The sequence below is a fragment of the Sinocyclocheilus grahami genome, unplaced genomic scaffold (assembly GCF_001515645.1).
Source record: "Sinocyclocheilus grahami isolate Dianchi unplaced genomic scaffold, SAMN03320097.WGS_v1.1 scaffold534.1, whole genome shotgun sequence".
NCBI classification, from domain to species: domain Eukaryota; kingdom Metazoa; phylum Chordata; class Actinopteri; order Cypriniformes; family Cyprinidae; genus Sinocyclocheilus; species Sinocyclocheilus grahami.
In genome coordinates this window covers 97,897-122,386 of record NW_015505713.1, presented here as the reverse complement: position 1 = coordinate 122,386, position 24,490 = coordinate 97,897, and the positions used below count along the sequence as shown (strand labels likewise).

The following is a 24,490-nucleotide window of genomic DNA, read 5'->3' as shown; positions in this document are numbered from 1 at the left end:
GATCAAAATGTGTTACATTAAATTGGCATAACCTTTACAAATTATGAAATTTGGCCTTATATTATTAGTGAAGAAAACAACTAACCGTTGTTACTGGATAATCTTATTCACCCGGGCTTTTACCCGCGTCTTTCATTTGTCAATCACAACCACTATCGGAAACACGACTACCACAACAAATACAAGAGCCTACGTGGGATGTCGTTTCTCTCTATCCTGCTCCGCAATAGGCTCTAGAAGTTGTCAATCAAAGGGTCATGCTTGCACACGCTTTCTAATTGGTCATTCAGACCCAATGCATTTAAAGCAGGGCGTTTTGAAACTAGCAGGCGTATTTCTGCAGCAAGAAATGTCATTGGCTGGCAAGTCCACATCCTGTGTTCTAATAGGTTCTTGCAGACTGTCAATCCGATAAGGGCGGGGACAAACACTTCGCGGCCATGTTGAAATTACACTGACAGTTACTCCTTAGGAAAATCTCTGAACTCACAAAACATTGCGAAAAATTCGTTTAAGGAGTTTTACAGAAACACAGTTTCAGACTGGCGTCCCCTTGAGTGTTTCCTTCATTCCCATGAAATTCCTTGATCCAGGAAATGGATCAGGATGAAAGGCAGAGAAAATTAGAGGCCGGACGAGCAAAGGTAACGTTAAGCGCTAACATTAGCAGAGTAACTTTACATTGGCTAACGTTAGTTGTGAATTTGAATATTGCTGAGTTATTCCTTATGTCTGTAATTATATGAACGACCACATTTTATTTAGGTGTTTTTTCTTGCTTTTATTTGAAAGCCACAGATGTCACAGTCACTCCCATTGTTCTTGGTGCACGATGTCTTATTATAAAACTTGTTTGTATAAAAAAAACTACTCAGCCCGACTCAATTTATCAGTGTATTTGTGCCTAACCTTCTCATAATTCAGTGTGCTGAATATTTTTTATTAATATCATGCTACAGTCATAATGGACAAAATGAGGCTTGCCTTATTTCTTCCGAGTGTAACGTTACGTCGTTCATTTGCATTTGTTCTCAAAATCAGAATGATCTTCTTCAGCTGGAAAGTTTGAGCTTTTTTACATTGTTAATATGTAGCTTTGGGCATTTGTTTGATTTGAGTTTAAATTTGGCGTAAATGTATGTTGGCTTTGCGGCTAAATAAAACGACAACAACTTTTTTTTATGCGTATGAGGCTGTCTTATGTTGCAAATAAAGTTACATTTGCTGAGGGGAATCTGATACAGCTCTGTCTCTAGGCAGGATCAGTGCAGCTCACAGGTATCTACAGTATATATTTAGCTCAAGAGAGCTTTTACAGGAACTGCACTTTATCTACAATGAGAGGAAAACAGGAATAAAGTGGCATCTTTTTGTTTAAGTGTTTCTTTACCTTCCTCCTTTTAAAGGACAAGCGCTTCAAATTATGTAAACAATATGATTTGGGCTACGTTCTTTTACTAAATACTTTCTCATTGTTGGATGATGATATTCAGTCCACAGAAGAAAACTGCTTGTTATTTATAAAGAGACCTGCAGGAGGCACCACACGATTGAAACATCAACATTGCAGGATGGATTTCAGGACTCATTAAATGTAAATGTGCAGTCGTTTAAAGAGGTCATATGATGCGATTTCAATTTTTCCTTTCTCTTTGGAGTGTTACAAGCTCTTGGTGCATAAAGAAGATCTGTACATTTGCAAAGACTAAAGTCTCAAATCCAAAGAGATATTCTTTATAAAAGTTAAGTCAACCAAGCCTACCTAAAACTAGGGGTCGACCGATTATCGGCATGGCCGATATTAAGCATTTTTACAATTATCGGTATCGGTCATTTTCAAAACCGATTAGCTGATAAAATAACTTAATTTTGACTGCTATTTGGCTATATGGCTCTGATGCAGCCTGTCAGAACTCACCACTCTATGGCCTTTTCAACCTGTGTTTCAAAAAGCTGTGCTTTTATATTTTTAATGGATATTTGCTTTTATGTTAATGTTAATAAAGTAATTCGGTGTGACTACAGTAATACCGGGGGGAGGGGTTGGATGTTGGGGGGGGCGCAAGTGAAATTAGACTAACTTGGGGGGGGGCGCATGTCCTAAAAGGTTGAAAACCCCTGGCATAGAGCAATCTCCGCCCACCGCCCATCTGATTTGTTGGGAGTCACGAGTCCGACCAATCAATGCAGAATTCACTCTCCCTCTCGAAAGCGCTTGCTAACTGGAGCTGCTTCAGTGATCACACATCAGTTGTCTCTCAAAGGTAAGGCAGCAGCAGACGTTGCTTAATTTGCTATAAATCACAATCCACTAATGTTACTTTTTGAGTGACGTGACGTAACATGACATGTGGCCAAGTATGGTGACCCATACTAGGAATTAGTGCTCTGCATTTAACCCATCCTTAGTGCACACATACAGCAGTGAACACACACACTGAAGTTGTAAAACACCTCAATGTTATCTATGATTTCCGCGATTCAGGAAATGTGGACGGAATCGCGGAATCCAGTCATATAAATGGAATTTACTGTATAACGGAATTTGTCAAAGTTTGGATGAATTAATCAAAAGTAGGTCAGTACACTTAGAGTCGCGATATGGACTAGTATCTAAATATTAAGCCGCAAAAATACTATTTAAATATGAATCCTGCATGTTCTGCGTGTCTCTGTGTATGTAAGTTTAAAAGTTTATAAATTTAATATTTGTCTATAACATAATTATCTCTAGTTTGAACCAAACTATTGTATTAAGTCGCTCTTGGAATTTCAACAAATCCTCATCTACATCATGCACTTGCTTTGAGTCACTGGATCCATTCTTGTCAAACCCTGAATTTCATCTTGTAACCTAAGCCACATAAAATGCATGAATGTTCAATCATTTAACATTAGTTTATGGGATGCGTCTGGATTGTTGTTAGGTTAATGTAGCTTAAAGATTAACCTGTTATAAAGTGGCTAGCTTGTTGCCATGGTTTTTGTTAACTGGTCAGCAATCAACTATTTGCCCATAGCACAGCTTTGCTAGCGTCAGTCGCAAATGTTCTTTTAAAGTCAGCATAAAAATCATCATTATTTATATTTAATTCAGATTAGGGCTGTCAAAATAGCTGAAAAACTAAATTCGAATTTTGTACTTGAATATTAATATTCAAATTATATTCAAATTTAAAAGGCATAATTTCAGTTAGGTGGGAAAAAAGCTTGACTTCTCTCCTGAGGCCACAAGAGGGCGCATCGAACAAAATATCATGCACGTTTCTTCAAAGCATAATAAAATAACTCGACTATCTTTGAAAAAAGTGCATAATGTTTAAAATAATGTTTATAAACTTTATATAATTATAGGGGTCATATGATGCGATTTCAAGTTTTCCTTTCTCTTTGGAGTGTTACAAGCTGATTGTGCATAGATAAGATCCCTGAAGTTGCAAAGACTAAAGTCTCAAAACCAAAGAGATATTCTTTATCAAAGTTAAGACTCTGCCACGCCCCCCTAAAACGGCTCATTCTAACACGCCCCCACATATCTACCTCACTGTGGAAATATTTGCATAATGCCCACCAAATGTTCACGCAAAGAAAGAAAGCGTGGTTTCAGTAACCGCAGTTAGTGTTGATGCAGCATGTCAGGGAGACGCTGTGTGTTTCTAGGCGAAAGCAAAAGCACTTTATTTGGCCTTCCGAAAGTAGATGCATTTAGGAATCTTTAAGATCACTTACAACAGAACAGCAATGCATTTTATGGACGACCGTTTCATGAACCTAGGAGAGGAGGTAATTCTGACTTTGCTATGACAATCTGATGCTTCTGAATCAGCTACTGTTTTGTTATTAGTTTAAGTATTTGCTATTGACTGTTCAAATGCAGAGTTTTGCATATCATGTGTGTGTGTGCGCGAGAGAGCGAGAGAGAGAGCATGAAAGAGCGATAGAGAGAGAGAGAGGGGGGGTCACATCACAGTGGAGTCAGCTGTCTTAACCGTGGCTTGTGTACTGCAAACACATACCAGCGTCATTTGCTTAAACAATTAGAAACAAAACAAAATCGTGTATGTATAGTTTAATACAAAGGAACGAAAACCAATCACAAAGAGTATTTTCTTCATTTAAAAACTTGACATGCAGTAGGATGGGGAAAACCCGCCATAAAGTCTTGAGACATGTTTTTAAATAGTTGAACTTACATTATTTTTCCATGGCTTTCTAAACATGTGGCTCTCTTTTGCGAGATGCGAGTGCAACGGTGATAGATGTCCCTCTAGAAAATGTGATAAATATGCGTTCTGTGTGAACGGTTTGGATTTGGTTTTGACATGAACAACATCACCTCCGCATTGATGTTCTTTTTTCCCCACAATATTTTGAATGAACACGTAGCAGCGCCGCATCTAGTGGGTTCAACTGGATAGACTAACAAAAGCATTAAAATGCAATGACACTTACATCGTCATCGCATCTCGTGCACCACTGATAAGGCTGCCTCCTTAACGCACACCTAAAATTCAAATGCAACGTTTTTGCATTCTAATGTGGATTTTTATTTTCAATTCGAAGAATATTCAAAATTCAATTTTTTTATAATTTTTTTTTTTATTTGACAGCCCTAATTCTGATATGCACACCATTTTAGTGACCACTGAATGCTGAATGGTGTAGCCTGAATATTATATGCAAGTTGCTTTTCTAGATCCTGTTTGCGGCTTGTGGTCCCCCAGGCTCTCTTCATATCAACATCTTATGTGATTTGACAGTCAATGGGCGAAATGCAAACTGATTCCCTACATGTTCATGAAAGCAGGTCAGATGTAATCCAGTGGAATAGCCTGCTCGTGTGTGTGTGTGTGTGTGTGTGTGTTTTTTTCTCTTCAGGTGTATTCATACTCTGATCTGGGTTAGAGGGTTAGTCCAGAGAGCAGCTTCAAGTTAAGTCACAGTATGCATGTTTATGTGAAAGGTTTACGTTGTATTTGCTCCTCTTCATTTTTCCCTCTTCATTTAGTTTTCAGTGGGTTCTGCAGAGCACATCATTTCATTTGGTGGTCTTAATGTTTTCATAGACCTGCCCGGGAATCATATGGTTTGGTTGATGGATTGCTGTCGTGTGACTAATTTAACAGCCTTAGGGGTTATGCTGATGTTTGTTCATAGAAGTACCATTGTCATATTTGGCTTAGCAGGGCTCATTTGAGCTTGCTTTTAATCTGGAATAAGCTCCTTAAGGCAGCTGTGAGAAACCATCTCTTGCAGAATTGTGCGTGTTTCAAGCCTCACCACTTTTCCATGTTTGACAGTCAGGGATTCTCCAAAAAAGGAAGATGATGATGATTTTTAGAAGATGAAGAGCACATCGTTTTGGATATCAGCTTTTTTAACCTGTTTTTTGGCTTTTGTCTTACATTATGGACTAAACCACCCTTGAGATGAAGATGAATTTGCCTTATTTTGTTTATTTTGTATGAAATGTCAGTCGTGCTGGAGATGTATCTGTATGTCTGTTGACATGGCTTATGTTTAAAGGCCAGCACAATGCTGATTCTGTGTACCTGCTATCTCATCCTGATGTACGTTTCCCTCTACCTGTCTCTCAACCTCTGGCGCAGCTTGCTCACTTTAGACGGTGCCGGGCAAAAAGCGAAAGTTCGAGCACGCAGAAAAAGACGCCGAAGAGGAAGGGCCAGACTGTCCAACTGGATGAATGGTCAGCGCAAGAGCGCCACCTAGAGGAGCCGCAGACAGACGATTGTCATGGAGAGATCAACAAGGAACCCTCAGAGGTTTGCATTTCATTTTAAAGGGGCTATATGTTAGAATTTTCATGTCTTAATCACTTTTTTTGTCAATGTGGGAACAGCTTGTAACGATTTCCTGGGTTGTTTATGAAAGCCTTTAGATTGATTTTTATTTCAAGTTGAGTCGGGACGTTTTTGCCAGGAAAATCAAAATGATGTGGAGTTTACATGCGTGTCTGAGAGCTTCATGTATCGAATGCTTATACAATGTTTAGATTAATGTTAATGAAACTAAACTGCAAAATCAAGCAAAAAAAAACTTTTGTAGTTTTCTGACACCAGTCAGATGCAGTAGTCGTAGTGATGCAATAAGGAGAAAGCAGTATAGATGCTTTTTTTTCTTAAATGCTAGATAAACAAAGTTTAGATTTTATCAAGGTTCCTGATCTCTAAAACTGTTTTATTTATAACGGTTCTAGAAATGTAGAAAATGGTTAATATATACCGGAATATGGCGCACAAATTTTTATTAGCATTTTTGTGACATGGCCTCTTTAAGAAGTGGGTCAGTTTACGCTTTCACTTCATTGACTTTGAGGGCTTGGATACTTGGTTATGTGACATTTTTCTAAAGGGCATAATGTCTATAATCGCTAATGTACAATATCCTTTTCCAGTCATTTGAGTCAGAATATTAATTCAACTGAACATTGAAAAACTTGTTTACATGTTGTTTAGACATTAAGCCTGCAATGTCACATGCAAATAGCATGTGCACACCAATACAGAACATCAATATCACTATCAATATCACTTTAGCATGTATATTTGTGTTCCCCATCTGAAAATAGGTCAGTTAGCATAACATAGCTAAGGGCAATGTAGTCATGGTAACTATAGAAAATATGCATGTTTGTATGAATGTTTAGGCATCACTCAGACCTGATGGCACAGACAGCAGTGTTCCAGAGGTCCATCAGTGCAGCAGAGAGGATGATGAAACTGATTCCCAGGAACAGAGGTCCTCTTCTGGGTCTCTGGCAGAGTCAGAACTGACTGATCAGGCAGAGGACGAACTTGCAGAAATTAATGTAGTTGCACATACTGGCAAAGAACAACTGAAGGTAAACCTTTACCCTTTAAGAAACACACAAGACAGATCTTACAATTGCAGTTATATTTTTCCATTGCAAATGCAATTTTTCCATGCATGATTGGTACATTTCTGCTGTACCAAAGCAGAACAGGCACATTAGCCAAAGAAAATGACATTTTAGCAATATTTATTTTTGTTTGCCAATAATTATGTATACGTGTTTGTGTATACGTGTATATAAATATATACATTTTGATTTATATATATATATACACGTGTGTGTGTGTGTGTGTGTGTGTACTTTCCGTACCCACTGTATATATACACACATGTGTGTATATATATATATATATATAATAATTAAAAAAAAAAATGTAATTTTTTTTTTTAGGATGCAGTAATCCCAGCTGTGTGGAGACCATGTCTAACACTCTTTTCTCAGATGATATTGTATTGAAAGATTCAGTTGAAATTTGAAGTGTGTGTCTGTGTGCAGCTGTGTTTTTTCATGATACAGCCATTATCCTGAAATAGAACAGAGAAAGATTCTCTCCAAACTGGGCTACATCTGTCCGTTTGAATGGATTAATTCGTGGTCATGGTTATGCACAAATCTAGAAACCCGAGGCAGAGTTCTGCTTTCTGGAGCGTAGTGTTTACCATAATTGGTTTGCTTGAATTTTAGAGAATTCATTTTTAAAGCCTTGTGATGGTGCAGAGGGAAAGGAAGAACCAATTAAATTTAATGAATGAGGTTAAATGTATCCTAATTCCATGTGTTCATTCCACTCATGGATTTAAGGATTATGATTTCTTGCTCCTGGAAGCCTAGATTTTTAGGTGTCAAAAAGTGTTTGTGCTTATTCGGTATAATGTAACTCGTTGGCTAGAGTCCAATTTAAAAATATTTTAGTTGTGAATGTTATTTACAGATACTTAAAGCATATTGTTGGAATTACTTAATTCTTCACACAGCAATTACAGGCTGCAGTAGAGAAACGGAATGAGATCATATCACAGCTTAGTAAGAACCTGCAGGTGGCGCTGCAGAGCAGAGAACAGGTGCAGCTGGAGGCACAGCAGCTCACTGGTCAGATTCAAGCACTACAACAGCAACTACAGCAGGTAGAGTTCATACATTTATTAAAAAAGAAAAGTTTCTCAATCTTGCCTCTAGTCCTCAGCACAGATTCATTGAAACAGACCCTATTTAATTTAAATGGAGTACTTAATAACGTAGTGATTGTCAGATTTGTGATCTTGAGAATGTTTAATATTTGGGTTGGAAATACCAAAACAGAAAAATGCTGGGCTCTGTTAGACATGAAAAATTATGACTGGTTTTGACTTCTGCTAACAATACCCCAAATCCTCTGAATATGGACAGTCTGAAATGTCTTTGTTTCCTTAATGGCCAAATGAACAAAATCTGTTAGTTCTTAGTTCCCAATTTGCAACTAAATAAGTCTAAATGAATGAAATACTTGCAGGCTAAAGAATATCTACGTAGCAAAAGTCAAGGGTGTGTGGATCTGACCCAGGCTGTTCAGGATCAGCTGCATGTACAATTGGAGGAGTCGCAACAGGTTAGGACACGTGTCTTTTTAACGGTTAAGCTTGTCATTTGAAGCAAAATATGCACTTTTGTTTTATCAACGTGTATTTGTTCCATTTGTTTTATAGATGACCAAGGAACAACAGTGCCTCTTGGCCCAAAAAGAAACCGAGATCACAGACCTACAACAGAAATTGTGTGTCATGGAAAAATCCCTCTCTAATCTTCAACATTCCTTTACCCAGAGAAGTGCTGATCAAAAAGATCTAAGACTTGACGAACATGGTGATTTAGATTTATCCATTATGAGCCCCCTGGATAATGGTCCTGACTCAAACTCTGAAGCTTTAATGCAAAGCCTTAGAGCTGAGCTAGAGGAAGAACGTAAGAACAGCCAGCGAGCTCAAGTACAAGTAGAAGCATTTCAGAAGAGGGTACAGAGTCTGGAGAATGAGAAGACCCTGATGGAAGCTCATCTGGCTGCTGTTAATGAAACACAAGCCCAGAAATATAAAGCAGAGAAAGATGAATTGAACCAAGAAATGGCTAGACTAGATAACCTTGTGAAGGAGCTTCAAAATCATCTACACGAAGAGGAGGAGACAGGACAACATATGCGTTCCAAATATGAAGCCGATATTTCCAATTATGATCTCAGGCTTCAGACTCTGGAGGAGGAAAGGGAATTGAATGTAGCCCAGCTAACGGAAGCTCATGAGGCTGCCTTTAGTCGCCTGCAGAAGGAGCACTCTGATGAGATCCATCGCATCCAGGAGCTGCTAAACCAGGCCCAAAGTCAACATACTAATTCTCATCATAATTTTTCCAAAGACTTTGGTGCAGATGTACCCTGGAACAAAGTCTCCAAAGAGCACTACACTGAAGAGACGGCCACTGAAAATGCTGTCAGAAACAACTATAGTTTTGACATCTCTGCAGGGGGTTTCCAGGATGATCTTATGGAGCGTTACTTGGCCTCCGAAGGGCCTCAAGAAAGCTCATTAATTGAAGGGAGTGTGGAGGAACGTAGCCTGATGGAAACCTCTGAGACATCCAGGTTTGAGCTAGACACTGAGGTAATATTTCATGCTTCAAATGTCCCTAACAATGTCACATCTGATGGTGATAAGTCTGAGCCAGAGCTGTCTGTTGTTCATGGCATTGAAGTGCCCCAACCTGATGAAATGTCCTTCACTGATGCCCAGTGGGAAAACTCAACCTCGGTTGTTGAAGAGCTGAATGAGAGCTCGGACACTATGGACTTGGCTAAAGAGCTTCTGATCCAGCAGTGCCGAGACCTGTCAGAGCAGTTAGAAGAGCGGGAACGACAGCTTGAGGTTCTTCAAGAGGAGGTTCGGCACTCTGCTGAAGAGGTTGAGGAGGCACGGGAGCGTTGGAGCAAAGCTTCGGAGGAGCTGGAGGAAGCTAAGTGGGAGTTGGAGATTGAACGTGAGAAAAGAATTCAGTATGAGGAAGTTATAAGCCAAAAGATGCATGAAGAAGACAGCCTCAAGAACATACTGAGTCACCTGCAGATCCAGAAACAGATGCAGCTTCAGGACAATGAAAGATTAATGCCTGACAACACTGATTCCAATAAAACGTCAGTCTTTTTGTCTGTAGAGGAGATGTTAAAGGAACTAAGGGAGGAAAATGCCCAATTGGTGCTAAAGCTCAAATGTCAGGAGCAGCTAGTGAAGGATGTCCATGAACAGAAAGCAACTCATGACTCTATTACTTGTGAGCTTTCCTCTTTGCAAGCTAAGAGAGATGAATTTTTACTTCAACTGGAGCAACAAAAGGAAAAACACCAAGCTACTTCAGTGCTGCTTGGTCAAAGGACCTTGCAGGTGGACCGAGCCAATAGTGAGCTTCAGCAGCTCAAAGCTGAAGTAGAGGTGAAGGTTAGACGGTTGCAGAACTTGGAGAAAGAGAAGACAGACCTTGAGTCTAAACTAATGTGCCTTAAAGAGAACCTCACCAACATGGAAGAGGAGAAAGCTACCCTTGAAAGATGTCTCCAAGCTTTGGAGGACCAAGCAAAGAGCATGGAGAAGGTTCTTGAATCAGAACTGAAGAACTTTGAGGTTTGAAACTAAATTGCTTTTTTGAAATATAGCATATTTAATGCATAATCTATAGTATAAAGTATAGTGAGAATGAACAAATTCATAAATTTGTGTACTCTTTTCAGAATGTCTAAAAACTAGAGTATTTTATGTATATGACACACAACTGTGGTCCTCCAAGTAACCCATATATGTCTCTCTAGCACCAAATTGAATCAAAGGATGCAGAGCTCAAGGAATTCAAGGAAGCACAAGAGAAGGCAGAAGAGGAATACATGGAGAAGGAGAGTGCTTTGATGAAAGAACTCATCATAGTCCAACAGGATCTGGAAGAAAGACAGAAGCAACATGAGGAGGAGAAGAAAATTCTGGAAGAGAAACACCAGAAAGAGGTGCGAACCAGGTTGTGACTGTGACTATGGGAGAATGTCCATTTAAAAGGATCACAAGTGAAAAAGACACATTGAGTGAAGATCATTGTAAAGTTGTGTAATTAAGTGGTTGAAAGGAGTTGCATGAAATTCATAACAGTTGATATCATGTTTTTGAATACCTCCAGGTTAATTACTTGAATGTACGTTTTGAGCGTGAACTTTCCGAGCAGTCTGCTCGTCTGGAAGATGAGCAAAAGAGACCGATCAGCATGATTAAACAGGTTAAATTACTTTATTTACCCTAGCAATGTGACCACACATCTATATGGATCATATGAATCTTTTAATTCGTATACACTGGTCTTTGTCCTAGGTCTATGAACGAGAACATGAGAGGGAGCTGACACAGCTGGCTGCCCAACATAGTGAGGAAATTGGCAGACTTAAAGATGAGCTCTCCAGGGAGCTGCAAGACGGCCTGGAGGCTGCACACCAGGCTGAGCTACTCCAAACACAAGTACTTGTTTGATCTCAGGATTTTTTATTTGGGTCCTGTGGTATGTTTTGGAATGTAATGCTGACATGCTGCTATATATATATATATATATATATATATATATATATATATATGTATATATATGTATATATGTATGTATAGCTTTCAAAAGGAAAATTCTGAAAGGAAGAAATGTATACTTTTACTCGACAAGGATGCATTAACTTGATCAGAAATCTTTTGAAACATTTTAAATTACTTTCACTTTTATTTAAAATATATCTCATTCTTTTGAACTTTCTATTCATTAACAATCTGAAAAAATGTATCCAAGATCATGTGACACTGAAGACCAGCATAATGGCTGCTGAAAATTAAGCTTTAAAATATATTAAAATGATATCTTATTGTGTTGTGATAATATTTGACAATTTTATGTTTTTCATTGTATTTTTGAACAAATAAATGCTACCTTGGTGAACATAAGAGACTTTCAAAAACATTTAAAAAGAATCTTACTGACCCCAAACTTTTGAAGAGTAGTGTGTATTTTTAATAGTCTAAGAAATGGAATGCAGCATTGCAGTTTTAAATATTTACATAAATTATTCACACGTTTTGCTACTTAAAATTATAATATTAGATACATTCTAATTTAATTAAAAAAAAAACAATGCTTGGAGCTGCATGTGTTCTCAATTGAAGTGTAACCCCCACCAATTAATGGTGTTACCTTCCATGTAAATTAACATCATGGAAATGGAAATGCTTTTTTCTTGGGCAGTTGCCTACATCTCTACAGCAGCTAGCACATGAGCTCAGCAGCTGGCTATGACCTCTGTGTCTGACAAGAAGTATGTGTGCTGCGTTCCTAATAGCAGTACAGCAATGTGCCATTCTAAACATACCCATATTTTAACTGCTTTCCTTTAGTTATGCACTAACCACAATTCCACAGTCATGTTCGTTGGTTTTACTCTTTATAATCAGAGCCAGCACAACTTGGAGCTTGAAGCCTTGCGTCTGAGTTTGACAAACTTCCACACTGCTCAGCTGGAACTTTCTCAAACCAACATGCAGAAAGATAAGGAAGTGGCCCACAGCGAGCTGCAGACCATGTTACGAGAGAAATGGGCACAGGAAAGCGCCATGCTGCAGACACGCCAACAGTTTGAGCTGGAGCGAATCCGTGAGCAGAGCCGAGAGCAGGAGCAACGAAACCAACGAGTGCACCAGCAAGAGATTGGTGAGGGTTTGGCTTGTAGTTTAATATCAAAATGTTATTCTTTGTAGTATTACTTTAGTACTGTGGCAATGCAGTAGGATGTGTGTTTGCTCAAAGTATGTGTGTGTATTTTTGATGGGTATGTTCTTTCACCGTATAGATAATCTGAATCAGGAATGGGAGAGGAGAGCTTTGGAACAAAAGAGCTCAGTGGAGCAGTTGCAGGCCTGTAAACTGGAGGTACATTTTTTTATTTATTTTTTCTTCTTCTTTCCCCAAAGGACACACATCTTGACCCACTGAGATATTGTGGCTTGCCAAGAAATAGGTGTGAAACAGATTTGTGCGATGTTTTGTTTTCTCCATAGGATCTAAAGGCAGAGTGGCTCTTGGAGGCTAAGAAGGTCAAGACAGAACTCCAGAGTCAATTAAATGATGTCCATCATAAACTTAGTGAGACCCAGGCGGCCCTTACTGAGGCTGAAGTAGCTCTCTCAGAGACGCAGGGTAGGCTAGAAGACCTGCAGCATTCCAGAGATCAAGACATTAAGAATCTGGAAAAAGAGCTCAACCAGGCCTTGACTGACAGAGATGCTACTGCACGTGAGTGTCATTTAAACAATTGTGTGAACTAAGCCATATTGACAGTGATATGGTTTGCTGGCCCAGTTTATGGGTGTTTTTACAACTGGCTTGTTTGGAGTGTTTGTTTCAGAACCCAGTGGTCTTTCTCCTTTAGTTTGGTTTAAGCATTTGCAAGCACACCCATAACAAGTGGTTCGATATCACCTGAATGACGGGGGCTTGGCTCAATTGAAAACTCTGGAGTAGTTCAGTTGTGATGAAAGCATTGCAGCCCAAACGCATTTTGAACCAAACCAAGAAGAAAGTGCAACATTGTAACAACTGAAATCTGACGCAAACAATCAACAGGTCTGAAATTCCCTAAATTCCCATCCCTTCCTCTTCAGGTGCACTTGAGGAGTTGGTTGCATGTCACAAGGCGGCTCTTCAGGAGCAACTGGAACGTTCTCGAGCCCTGGAGCAGAGAGAAAAAGAGTTGAAGCAAGAGGTACCATGCAGATTTGGCATTTGCTGCAACAAAGTTGCAATGCAAATGTTTTATTTTTGTTTGTACTGAGGCAACGTCTTTGTGAAAGGTTGAGCGTCTGCAGTCAGAAAAGGTGGAACTGAAGACCAGTTCAGAACAGGAGATCTCAAACCTCTGGTCCCAGCTGGAGCGCGTGAGAACCAACAGACAGGAGCTCGGAGGCAAGCTGGGCTATTTCCCATTAAATCATTTTCTGTTTTTGAACATGTCTGTGGGCTTAGACTGCTGTATTGTCTTACTCATTTATTATTTATAAGAAAACCAGTTTTATTTCCTCTGAATTGATGTTTGTTTTCAGCAAAGTTCCTATTATTTAGCGTTGATGTGAACTACAAAGACCTGTAATTCTTTCTCCTAAAGAGCTGAAAGAACAGTTGCTTGCACGCTCGTCGCGGGTTGATGACATTGAGCTACTAAAACAAGAATTCACTCAGCAGCGGCAGGAAATCAAAGAGCAGAATGAGATCGAGCTGGAAAACCTCCGCACCTATTTCGAGCAGAGACTCCGGGTCACAGAAGAGAGTCATCGGGAAGAAATCGCACTCCTGCAGCTGCGCCTTGTAGAGGGAGCCCTGGAGGACTCGTTGCTCAAGACTGGAGATGCGAGGTTTGCTTGGATTTCCTGTTTCTGGGGTTATAGACTAAGGCCCAAGACTATATTTTAGCGTTGTTAGTGATGCTGTAATTTAAAAATGTTCTTTGTGTTTGTGCTTGCATATACATTATTATACAATGGAGAATCATAGGTCCCATTTTTACCTGATACACCTGGTCTGATCACCTCGGATTGTTATCCGTATCAGGTGTAACATTGGCACTTGTATCCTAAGCAATGTAGATGAGGAATAATACAGCTCCAATAATTCATCCTGTAATAGAAATTGCCAAACCAGGGCCCACGGTCCAAACTTTCCTTTTTGATTTGGCCCACCATGCCATTTCACAATTGTGTTTTTTTCCATTGAAATAGAAAATGTTAGTAAATTTAATTAAAACATTTTTAGTTTTAATATGATCCAAATAAAGGCCTGACGTTTACTTTTCAGCTCAAGCGAGTGCATAGAGTGTTTGTTAATACTAAAGTTAATTGTAACACAATGTTGTTTTGTAGCTTTCTTTCAGAAGGGAAGAGCGATGATGACAGGAATGATGCCATGGAAGAGATCACAAGACAACTAGAGAAACACAAGGTAAATTGTGTTTTAGTTGGTGTTGAATCTTATTGAGATACATTTCATAAAATCAAATGATAATTTACTTAGCTGCAGCAGTTCACATTATTTCCAAATAAGGGTCTTCCTAATCTTTCAGCAATTTCAAATTACTACCATTGACCAATTATTTATTAGTATTATAATAAGTTGGGAACAAGCTGATGCATGTATGTGTTCTTTGCAAGTACTGTAACTGTGTTGGTGTGTTTACAGGAGGAGCTGGATTCTCTGCGGCTGCAGTTAGAGGAGAGACACCAGCAGGAACTTGAGCAGCTGCGGTCCAGCATGGCTCTGACGTATAAAGAAGAACTACTCCAGGCTCGCACTGAGCTCACTGACCGATACTACAAAGACATTGACCAGCTCAACACCAAACATGCCCATGAACTAGAACAGCTCCGTGCCAAACTCTCAGACAACCATATCAAAGGTAAAGCTTTGTTGAGTGTACTCCAAGCTTTTCAAATTTATTTATTTTTTGAACATCCTAGCAAGCATATTTTCATTTAAAAATATTTAGTTTAAAAACATTTAATTGCAATTATTTTACAATGTTACTGTTTGTTTTTCTGTATTTTTAATTAATAAATGCAGCATTGGTATCTTTAAAAACACCTTCAAACTTAATATATATAAAAATGTTTTTTTCTCTTTCTCGTCAGAAATAAACAAGATACGCCTACAGTCTGCACAGGATGTAGCGAGGCAGGTGGAGGCTGAGGTGAAGGAGAGGACTCATGAGCACCAGACCAAGGTGACCCAGTTGGAAACCCAGCTATCTCAGCTCTCCTTAATGCACTCAGAGGAACTGGAGAAAGTGGTAGCGCAACACCGAGATCAGCTCAGACAGATGGAGGAGACAGTAAGTGTGTTCATAACAGCAGGCTTTTATACTTGGTACAAAGGGGCTTTGGTAAAGATTGTTGCCAAAGGCTGGTACCAAGCACTGTCATGTGTCATAGAAGTAGTGGTCATGCTGTAGACAGATGAAACTCGTGCTGATTTTTGTGGAGACCCTTTAGCAATACTGTAGCATTATCAGTATCAAAGGTATCTTTATGAATAAGGTTCTTTTTATTGAGCACTGTGTTCTTTTCCTGTTAAAGCATCAGAAAGATGCTGCTGAAGAGTTAAGGGTGCGCCTTGAGGAGGCGCAGAAGGCAGAGAGGAATCGTGTGAGTGAGGAGTTCACTAAAGAGCAGGCCCAGCTGAGGGAGCAACTCCAAATTCAGGCTGGGCAGTGCTTGGCATTGCAGAGAGAAGAGCTTCAGAGATCAGAGCTTCAGAGATCTGCCCTGAAAGAGGAGTTGGAGCAGAGGCTTCTGGAGGTCCAAAAACTCCTTGATGTGGAAAGGGAGAAGCTTCAAGCACTGCAGAAGAGTCTAGAGTGTGAAGAGAGCCCTCAGGTGGTAGTGTTGAAGCAGAAACTCCAGGCTCAATATGACAGAGAGTTGTCCACTGCAAAGAGTGCCATGGCAGCAGAGGTGAAAGAGCTGAATGCTCTACTCCAGGATCAGAAGGAGAGCAAGCTACAAGAGGCCCTCTGCAGGTCAGAAACTGCATTACACTAAAACCGCATACAGGTTAATACCATTGGCAAATATGATCCAGAGTAGCTTAAAAGTTCAAACTCAAGACCTATTACTATTATCTATACTCCTTGATATTGCTTATACTTTTTTTTTTTTTTTTTTTAAACAGCGGTCTAGTTGGTGCCAACTGCAATACAATTATTTTGTCAGAACAATGTACAACAAAATGGAGAATGGATGGAGTAAATGTGCTCATTATTATCTGTATGTCATATGTAGGCACCAAGAAGAGCAGAAACAACTGGAAGATAAGTTGACCCTTCAAAGAGATTCTGCCCTGGGTCAACAGAAAGAACAGCATGCTGTGGAGCTGCAGGCCCAGAAAACACTCCTGGGCCAGCGAGTTGCACAATTAGAGCGTCTTGAAAAGGAGTGTCAGGAACTTAAAATACTCCACCGGGAGGAACTGGAATCCCTGAGGACCAATCACAAAACAGCCTTGGAGACCTTGGAGAAGGAGCTTACAAATAAACACAAGGTAGAGCTCGACAGATTGGAGGTGGTCCTTCAGGAGACTGACTTGGCACAGCTTGAAGCTCAAGAGGCGGAGCTTCAGGCACGACACAAGCAGGAGAGGGAGGAGCTTGAGGAGAGGCTGTTGGCAAATATGGATACACTGGAGAGCACGTACTTGACAGAAATCCAGGCAGTACAGGACGAGAAGGAAAGAGAACTGCGTGACCTTGTAGAACACTATACTGAAGAGATTGAGAGGGTGAGAAAGGAGGAGCAAACCATCAGAGAGGACCTCAGAAGTGAGCTTGCTAAGGTCCATATGGATAAATTCAGCACCATGGCAGTAGAATTGAATCAAGCCCATCAGGTAAGCACAGTAATGGAGGGATGTTTTTTTTGGTGCAAGTTTAGTTTATTGGAAAATTTATTGCAGGAGCAACATCTAGTGTGTTTCCTTGCTCATGCAGGTGGAGATCTCTGAAGCTGTGTCCTCTCAGAGGGCTGCTTTGGAGGATGAGCATCGATCTGCTTTGGAAGCTCTTCGGCAGCAAGTAGTTGCTTTAGAGAAGCAGCATGGCGCTGCCCTTGTAGAGATCACTGATCTTGCTGCTGCAAAAGAAAAGCAACACGAGCAACAACTGGATGTGCTGGCTACTCAACATCAGCAACAGTTACAAGTATGTTTTCAGGAGGACACAAACAATGTATGATTTTCATTTAGATATGTTCATCCTTTAGCATGGATTTAGCATAGATAACGTAGTCATGTTGTATTTAAACTGTAAGAAGATAAAAGTTTCTTTCATTAACTCTCCTCTCTACCTCAGGAGTTAAGAGGAGTGTCTGCCAGGGAGCTGGAGGCTCTGCGTAGGGAATTAGAGGAAGAAGCGTCAAGGCAACGCCTCCACTTCCTGGAAGAGGCCGAGCTTCTCAAGTGCAAGTCTGAGGAGCTGCTGCAGCAGACAATTGCACAATTAAAGGTGAGAGGGGGAGCTGTTAGTTTTAAAGTAGCTGTATTCTACACTCCCATTTCCCATAAAAGTGAATGTGTGTTGGTCAAGGTTTCTTGCACCTAAAATGTCCCTCACCTCTGCAAGATCCGATATCGACATCTAATTCATATGTACAATGTTGATATATTAACAAGTAAGTACATGTGCCCTGGTTTGTTTAATTAAATAAAAGAATCTGAGATGCAAGGTTTATTTTGTGATTGTTATTTATGGACAGTATTAATTTTATATGTGCATGTCTCAAAGGTCTTGCAATGTTTTGAATAAAAAAATTAAATAAAAAAAAACTCTGATACCCTGCGCTGGGCCAAGCTGAATACTGAATAGACATTAATATGTAAACAAGTCCAGAATCAATGCTGATTGCATGTTGATTGGCTGAACAAATGCCATAAGAAAAAAAAACTGTGTAAACCGTTTACAAATACTTGCTCCACAAACTAACTCAAACATGGAAAATAGTGATAGATGGACCGTTGCAGAAGACCACTTATTTTTCCATCTTCCATCCTCCAGTTTCAAGGGATAGTTCACCTACAGTTGCTGGTCCCCATTGACTTCCATGTATGGAAAAAACCCACAATGCAAGTCAATGTTATTAAGTCAATCTTATTAAAAATGTTTATAGAGTTTAGACACCATAAATTAAAGACACCATGCCTTTAGTAGCCCATGTTTATAAATGCACAAAATGGTCACGCATGTCAGAAGTGCATTGTTAGTGAGCTCGAGAGCAAAACTGAGGTGTAGAGTCATGTTAGATAAGCTCCAGATATGCACAGTGTCTCTGATGAGAGCTGTTAAAAACCTTCTCCTGTGTCGAGTGTTCTGCCCTTTATGGCAAAAAGGAGGGCCTTTTTCAGTCAGAAAGTAAATTAGGCCTCTCATAATGTCCTATTTTTTGTCTCTCTTTCTTTCTAAGCATGACAAGAACTGTGACACGGAGTGTATTGGCCAAATTAATGAGCACTTCCTAGTAGGGCTTCAGAAACACATTAAAACACTCTTGAAATGAGCCGTGTTCAGATTTTAGCCACAATTCTGTTACATATGTGAGACTTGTGTTTTTGTGGATTTGGCTATAACGGAGATACTCCCTCAGTAAGAGCATCTGAATCAGAATGACAAATGCTTTATGATTTGCCCTTTCAGCTGGAAATGCAGGTGTCTTTGTTAGAAATGCACGATGGTCAGAAAAGCTGCTCCTACATGTAATTACCAAAATATTTTTGGCATACACACCAAATTATTTTTTCCCTCTTGCTTTCCCCAGGAGTCCCAGTAAACACTTTCCCCTTCCTTCACAGTAGGATTGTTATTTATGGACAGTATTAATTTTATATGTGCATGTCTCAAAGGTCTTGCAATGTTTTGAATAAAAAAATTAAATAAAAAAAAACTCTGATACCCTGCGCTGGGCCAAGCTGAATACTGAATAGACATTAATATGTAAACAAGTCCAGAATCAATGCTGATTGCATGTTGATTGGCTGAACAAATGCCATAAGAAAAAAAAACTGTGTAAACCGTTTACAAATACTTGCTCCACAAACTAACTCAAACATGGAAAATAGTGATAGATGGACCGTTGCAGAAGACCACTTATTTTTCCATCTTCCATCCTCCAGTTTCAAGGGATAGTTCACCTACAGTTGCTGGTCCCCATTGACTTCCATGGTTTGGAAGTCAATGGGGACCAACTGAAGGTGAACTATCCCTTTAAATGATGTAGCTGTAGGCTGGCTTACATCACTTCAGAGTTCCTGCTCTCGGTGTGAAGGCAACCAGGAAAATTGCCCTAGGGAAATATTTAGTTCTTAGGGGACCAACCATGTGGCTAGTTCTGATTTAACTGATTTCTTATAACTATCCAATGCAAAAGTCCCTTTTAATAGGCCATCTAACTGTAAACACTGACACCAAATTAGGCTTAAGAAAGAGTATAGCTTGTTCTATGCCTGCTTTTTTAGCTTGTCGCGTATAGCTTGCTTCTCTCTCCAACTCATCGTATAAGTATTCATTCCTCATATTTAATTTAACTTGTAAAACTTGCTTTTTATAGTATTTTTTTTTTTTTTTCAATTGGTCCATGTTGTCATTATTGTTGTGACATTTAGTATATGAACATTTGCATATATGCTACTCTAGACATGGCTATGAACAATAGCTAAGCTTATTGGGGGAGGGAGTTAACATCTGGAGCAGGGGGACGGTCCACTCTAAGCTCAAATTAATACTAATCCCCACCCTGTGCTGTACATTATATCCTCTATCATTCACAGTAACCCTTTTCTCTAGATCGGATGCTGTTGGACATTTATGTTTGACCTTGTAGAGCTGTCCTCTGTCAGCAAAGGGGCTTTCTGAGGTTTTACACTGGTTGGTTTGTCAGTTGGCCACTTTCCCATTGGGGCATTAGAGAGGTCCTCTCTCAGTATTAATCCTACAGATGGGAGGAAGTGTAGGGACACGTGAGTGATGACTGATGTGATTTATCAATGATCTCTTAATTCTTTATGGAAATCACTGGGTAAGTTCTGATCTAACCATTTGGCTTATGTCTGTTTTGGAGGTGAGAATGTAAAGCTGAGAAGTGGCAGTCATTGCTTCTCTACCTGTTTATTCAGAGTGTCCCATGATTTGTATGTGCATCTTTCAGGAGGAGAGTGACCAGGAAAAAGCTGTTGGTCTTGAGGAGCTGAAAAAGACTTTAAGACAGCAACACGAGCAAACTGAACTCGCCTACAGTGACAAGATGAGCCAACTCAATGTCCAACTACAGCAGCTGGACACTGTAGTTTCACAGGTACAACACAATCAATTGGTCAACTCGTCATACAGCTACAGCAAATGAGAACAGTCAGCTCAGTGTAACAAACTTGTATATTTAATTTAACCTTTGATTCCAAGTATTTGGTATTATTTTAAATTCTTTACTACTGACAAAGAAAATACAAGCACTAGAAAATAGAGAGAATTTTTGTATTTGTATTTTTGTACCAATTTGCAGTCTGGATGAGTCGACGCTAGTTGTCTTTTAGTTCACCTAAATAGGAAAATTCTGTCATTAATTACTCGCCTTCATGTCGTTCCAAACCCGTAAGACCTTCGTTCATCGTCGTAAAACAAAATTAAGATATTTTTGGAGAAATCTTAGAGCTCTCTGACCCTGCAAGAGAAGAAATTGTTGAATAAAGTCATTATTTTAGTTTTCTTTGCGCACAAAAATGTATTCTCATAGCTTCATAAAATTAAGGGTGAATCATTGTCACGTGGACTGTTTTAACAATGTCTTTACTACCTTTCTGGGCCTTGAACATGGTACATGTAGTTGCATTGCTGTCTATGCAGGGTCAGAAAGCTCTCAGATTTCACCAAAAATATCTTAATTTTGTTTTACGACGATGAACGAAGGTGTTACGGGTTTGGAATAACATGAAAGCGAGTAATCTAACCCTTTAATGTCATAAAGGGTCAGTTCACCATAAATTAAATCAGAGCCATTCTGCAGATTTTGGGGTGTCAGCTTTTGTAGGAAAGTGGAAAGTGTAAACTGATGGGCACACTTTTTTTTTTTCTTTTTTTTAATTTGTATTTCTTTTTTTTTTTAAATCTTCAGACTTTGAGTTTGAATCCATCCAGTTGGAGGAGGATATCAAATATGTTTAATATTTTGATCCAATTTTAAAACACCGTTTTCATTTGTCATGCATCATTTAGCAATGAAGCGCATGTTTCTACACAAGTTTGTTTTTGAAACCACTTTAAATGACATTTTGTGTATGATGCCTAAAATGGTTAAAATTGATGCCTTGTGGAACATTCATGTATCATAAAATGTAAAGAGAAAAAAGCTCTTTAATAGTGGGCTGCTTTACAGTCTAAATAACTAGATGATGATGATTGTTCATAAATATTGTTGTATTCAGAATTATACTATTTTATAATAACATCTGTAATAAATAGAAAAAATAATAAAAATTTAATTTGTAATAACTTTTATTTTTATTAGCAGTGGGTGGGAGAGCAACAGTGGCTTTTTTTTACCACCTTCAGACACAAAAAGGTTTTAAAGAATCTGGTTTTCTAGACAGTCGAGTTGCTGTTTTAAGGGGGTGTTCAGGATGCTGGTGTACATAAGAAGTGGTGGGTGGGAATGGTAACAAAGGGCCTAGCTAAGCTTTGGTAGAGCTGTTGTTATGGTTACATCTTTGCATGCCTTTTGGCAGATGAAATACACCACACATTCTTACAGGAGCCTTATTTAAATGCACGCTACATTGTCTGATCTGCTTTTGCTGCTGTTTTCCCACCTCTTTTTGGCTTTGAATCCTTCAGGCTCAAAACAAGCTGTAGAACTGCTGGACCATCCACAGACAGTCATATTTTCTGTTTACTTTGGCAGCAAGCTTATTTTATGAGGCCTCTAGAAGTTAACCTCTTCCCTATTTGTTAGTTGCATTGACACTTCTTGAGCAAATGCTTACACGTTTCTTGCCTGTGTGATGACTGGTTTCCTTTCTGTGGCATCTCTTCTGCCTCTTCCTCAGCTGCGAGCGGAGGTGAGCGGGCTGCAGGTGGAGCTAGAGGGCAAGCGGGCAGAGATGGACACGCTGGAGACGCTCCTGCAACGCAGAGACCGGGAGAATCAGGAGGGAGACAATCTACTAGCCATGCTCAGAGCAGACCTCAACACGGCCACACAGCAAAGGTCAGCTGACCTGCAGGGATGCAGAAATAGGGATTTTGTGGAAAGAACCGACAGTCTGCATACTGTTTTAGAGAACAACTTTGTTTTCATACTTTGAGTTTATCATTAAAACCTTTGATTTTGTCCCTGTCAGACAAGACCTGCAAACAGCACGTGACAAACTACAGCGGATGCTCATAGAGATGATTCGAATCACTATGGCAATGGAAGAGCACATCAGCCACAAGTTAGGGGTTTGTGTGTCAGGTGGTCGGGCTGGAGACAAAACGCCCAGCTCTAGGACAGCCAGCAGTAGCCGTGATTCACGTGAATTAGGTAAGTTTCTGTTAGTCTGCTGAATGAAATCTATATTGATCACCCACTATTAAAAAGTGTCCAATCTTTTGATGTATAAAATGTATACAAATATTTTGTATATAAATATTTAAAGGGATAGTTCGAAAATGTTCCTAATTTACTCACCTTCCACTTATTCCAAATCTGTATGAGTTTCTTATCGTCTATTGTGTTCAACAGAAGAGTTTTGAAGAATGTTGGTAGCCATTGACTTCCATTGTATTTTTTTTCAGCACTATGGATGTCAGTGGTTACCGTGAATGATGACAGAAATATATATTTTTTTGTGTGAATTACCACTTTAATGGTGGCAAATATGAAAGTTGCTAAAACACATATTTTACACTATCTTTTAAAAAATATTTTAGAATGGAAGCTTTATTTTTTAAAGGAAGCTTTGGCCGATTATCTCGATGTTCTAAATGTCATTTAATATTTTAAGTTGACTTTCAGAAAGATTAGAACAATCTTTTTTTTTTCTTTTTAGGAGAGGTGATTGGTGTAGAGGGAGATGCTGATTGTAGCATGTGGTCTTCGGCTGTGGACGAGGGGTTGGAATTGTCTCAGAGGCTGTGTGAGAGTGTGTTCTCTGGCCCGGAGGGAGAGATGGAGGCCGAAGGCGAAGAGCTCATGCTGGGTGCCTGTACACGTCTGCGCACTGCTGTGGATAAACTACTGGAGCTGCTCTCCGAGTCCTCACAGCAGGTGCCACGCTCGCACACAATTCAAGTTTCAATTCAAAGTTTATTTGTATAGCGCTTTTCACGAAAATTAAATAAAGCAGCTTTACAGAAAATTAAGTTTCTACAATATATTTAGTAGTAGCGTATCAGTGGTGACTGTCAGTTAATGTACATATGGCAGAAATGTACGGAAAAATCAATTAAAGACATAATCAAACAGATGATGAACACTATTAACAGCCATTATTATATGATGCAATCAAAAGCAAAATTTGGTAGTTCTGTATGTTGTTTCAGGGTTGGCATCATCTCTTCTCAGGTGTTCTGGATCCAGACTGAAGCTTGTGTAAATCCTAGTTACCACGGGATGTCAATCTCTGTGGCAAAAACAGAGAAACAGATAGAGACATAATTAGCAGTTGATGATTTTGTAACTGATACGGAACTTAATAGGTAGCCAGTGCAGAGACTGTAAAATTGGGTTAATATGATCATATTTTCTTGACCTGGTAAGGACTCTAGCCGCTGCATTTTGGACTACCTGTAGCTTGTTTATTGAAGATGCTGGACAACCACCTAGCAGTGCATTACAACAGTCCAGTCTAGAGGTCATGAATGCATGAACTAGCTTTTCTGCATCAGCAACTGGTAACATGTTTAGTAGCTTGGCAATGTTTCAATGTTTCTAAAAATGCTGTTTTTGTAACATGGGAAATATGATTTTCCAAAGATAATTTGCTATCTAATATAACACCCAGATTTTTGACTGTAGAGGAAGTAACAGTACATCCGTCTAGTTGCAAATTGTAATCCAAGAGATT

At 39.4% G+C, this 24,490-nt stretch overlaps 1 protein-coding gene across 1 annotated transcript in view; it reads left to right on the top strand.

The window, feature by feature from the left end:
- Window positions 1-433: 433 nt before the first annotated feature.
- Window positions 434-24,490, top strand: part of pcnt (pericentrin) — a 62,367-nt gene continuing 38,310 nt past the window's right edge. The window contains exons 1-26 of the mRNA XM_016238176.1: window positions 434-644; window positions 5,610-5,783; window positions 6,668-6,862; window positions 7,810-7,959; window positions 8,325-8,420; window positions 8,518-10,476; window positions 10,662-10,850; window positions 11,018-11,113; window positions 11,206-11,349; window positions 12,319-12,574; window positions 12,714-12,793; window positions 12,922-13,156; window positions 13,525-13,625; window positions 13,714-13,825; window positions 14,025-14,271; window positions 14,776-14,854; window positions 15,092-15,308; window positions 15,541-15,740; window positions 15,985-16,427; window positions 16,690-17,293; window positions 17,394-17,603; window positions 17,754-17,906; window positions 20,599-20,745; window positions 22,490-22,650; window positions 22,784-22,965; window positions 23,474-23,691. Coding sequence (XP_016093662.1) covers window positions 597-644; window positions 5,610-5,783; window positions 6,668-6,862; window positions 7,810-7,959; window positions 8,325-8,420; window positions 8,518-10,476; window positions 10,662-10,850; window positions 11,018-11,113; window positions 11,206-11,349; window positions 12,319-12,574; window positions 12,714-12,793; window positions 12,922-13,156; window positions 13,525-13,625; window positions 13,714-13,825; window positions 14,025-14,271; window positions 14,776-14,854; window positions 15,092-15,308; window positions 15,541-15,740; window positions 15,985-16,427; window positions 16,690-17,293; window positions 17,394-17,603; window positions 17,754-17,906; window positions 20,599-20,745; window positions 22,490-22,650; window positions 22,784-22,965; window positions 23,474-23,691 — 6,696 coding nt within the window. The 5' untranslated portion in view covers window positions 434-596. The remainder of the gene's footprint in view (window positions 645-5,609; window positions 5,784-6,667; window positions 6,863-7,809; window positions 7,960-8,324; window positions 8,421-8,517; window positions 10,477-10,661; window positions 10,851-11,017; window positions 11,114-11,205; window positions 11,350-12,318; window positions 12,575-12,713; window positions 12,794-12,921; window positions 13,157-13,524; window positions 13,626-13,713; window positions 13,826-14,024; window positions 14,272-14,775; window positions 14,855-15,091; window positions 15,309-15,540; window positions 15,741-15,984; window positions 16,428-16,689; window positions 17,294-17,393; window positions 17,604-17,753; window positions 17,907-20,598; window positions 20,746-22,489; window positions 22,651-22,783; window positions 22,966-23,473; window positions 23,692-24,490) is intronic.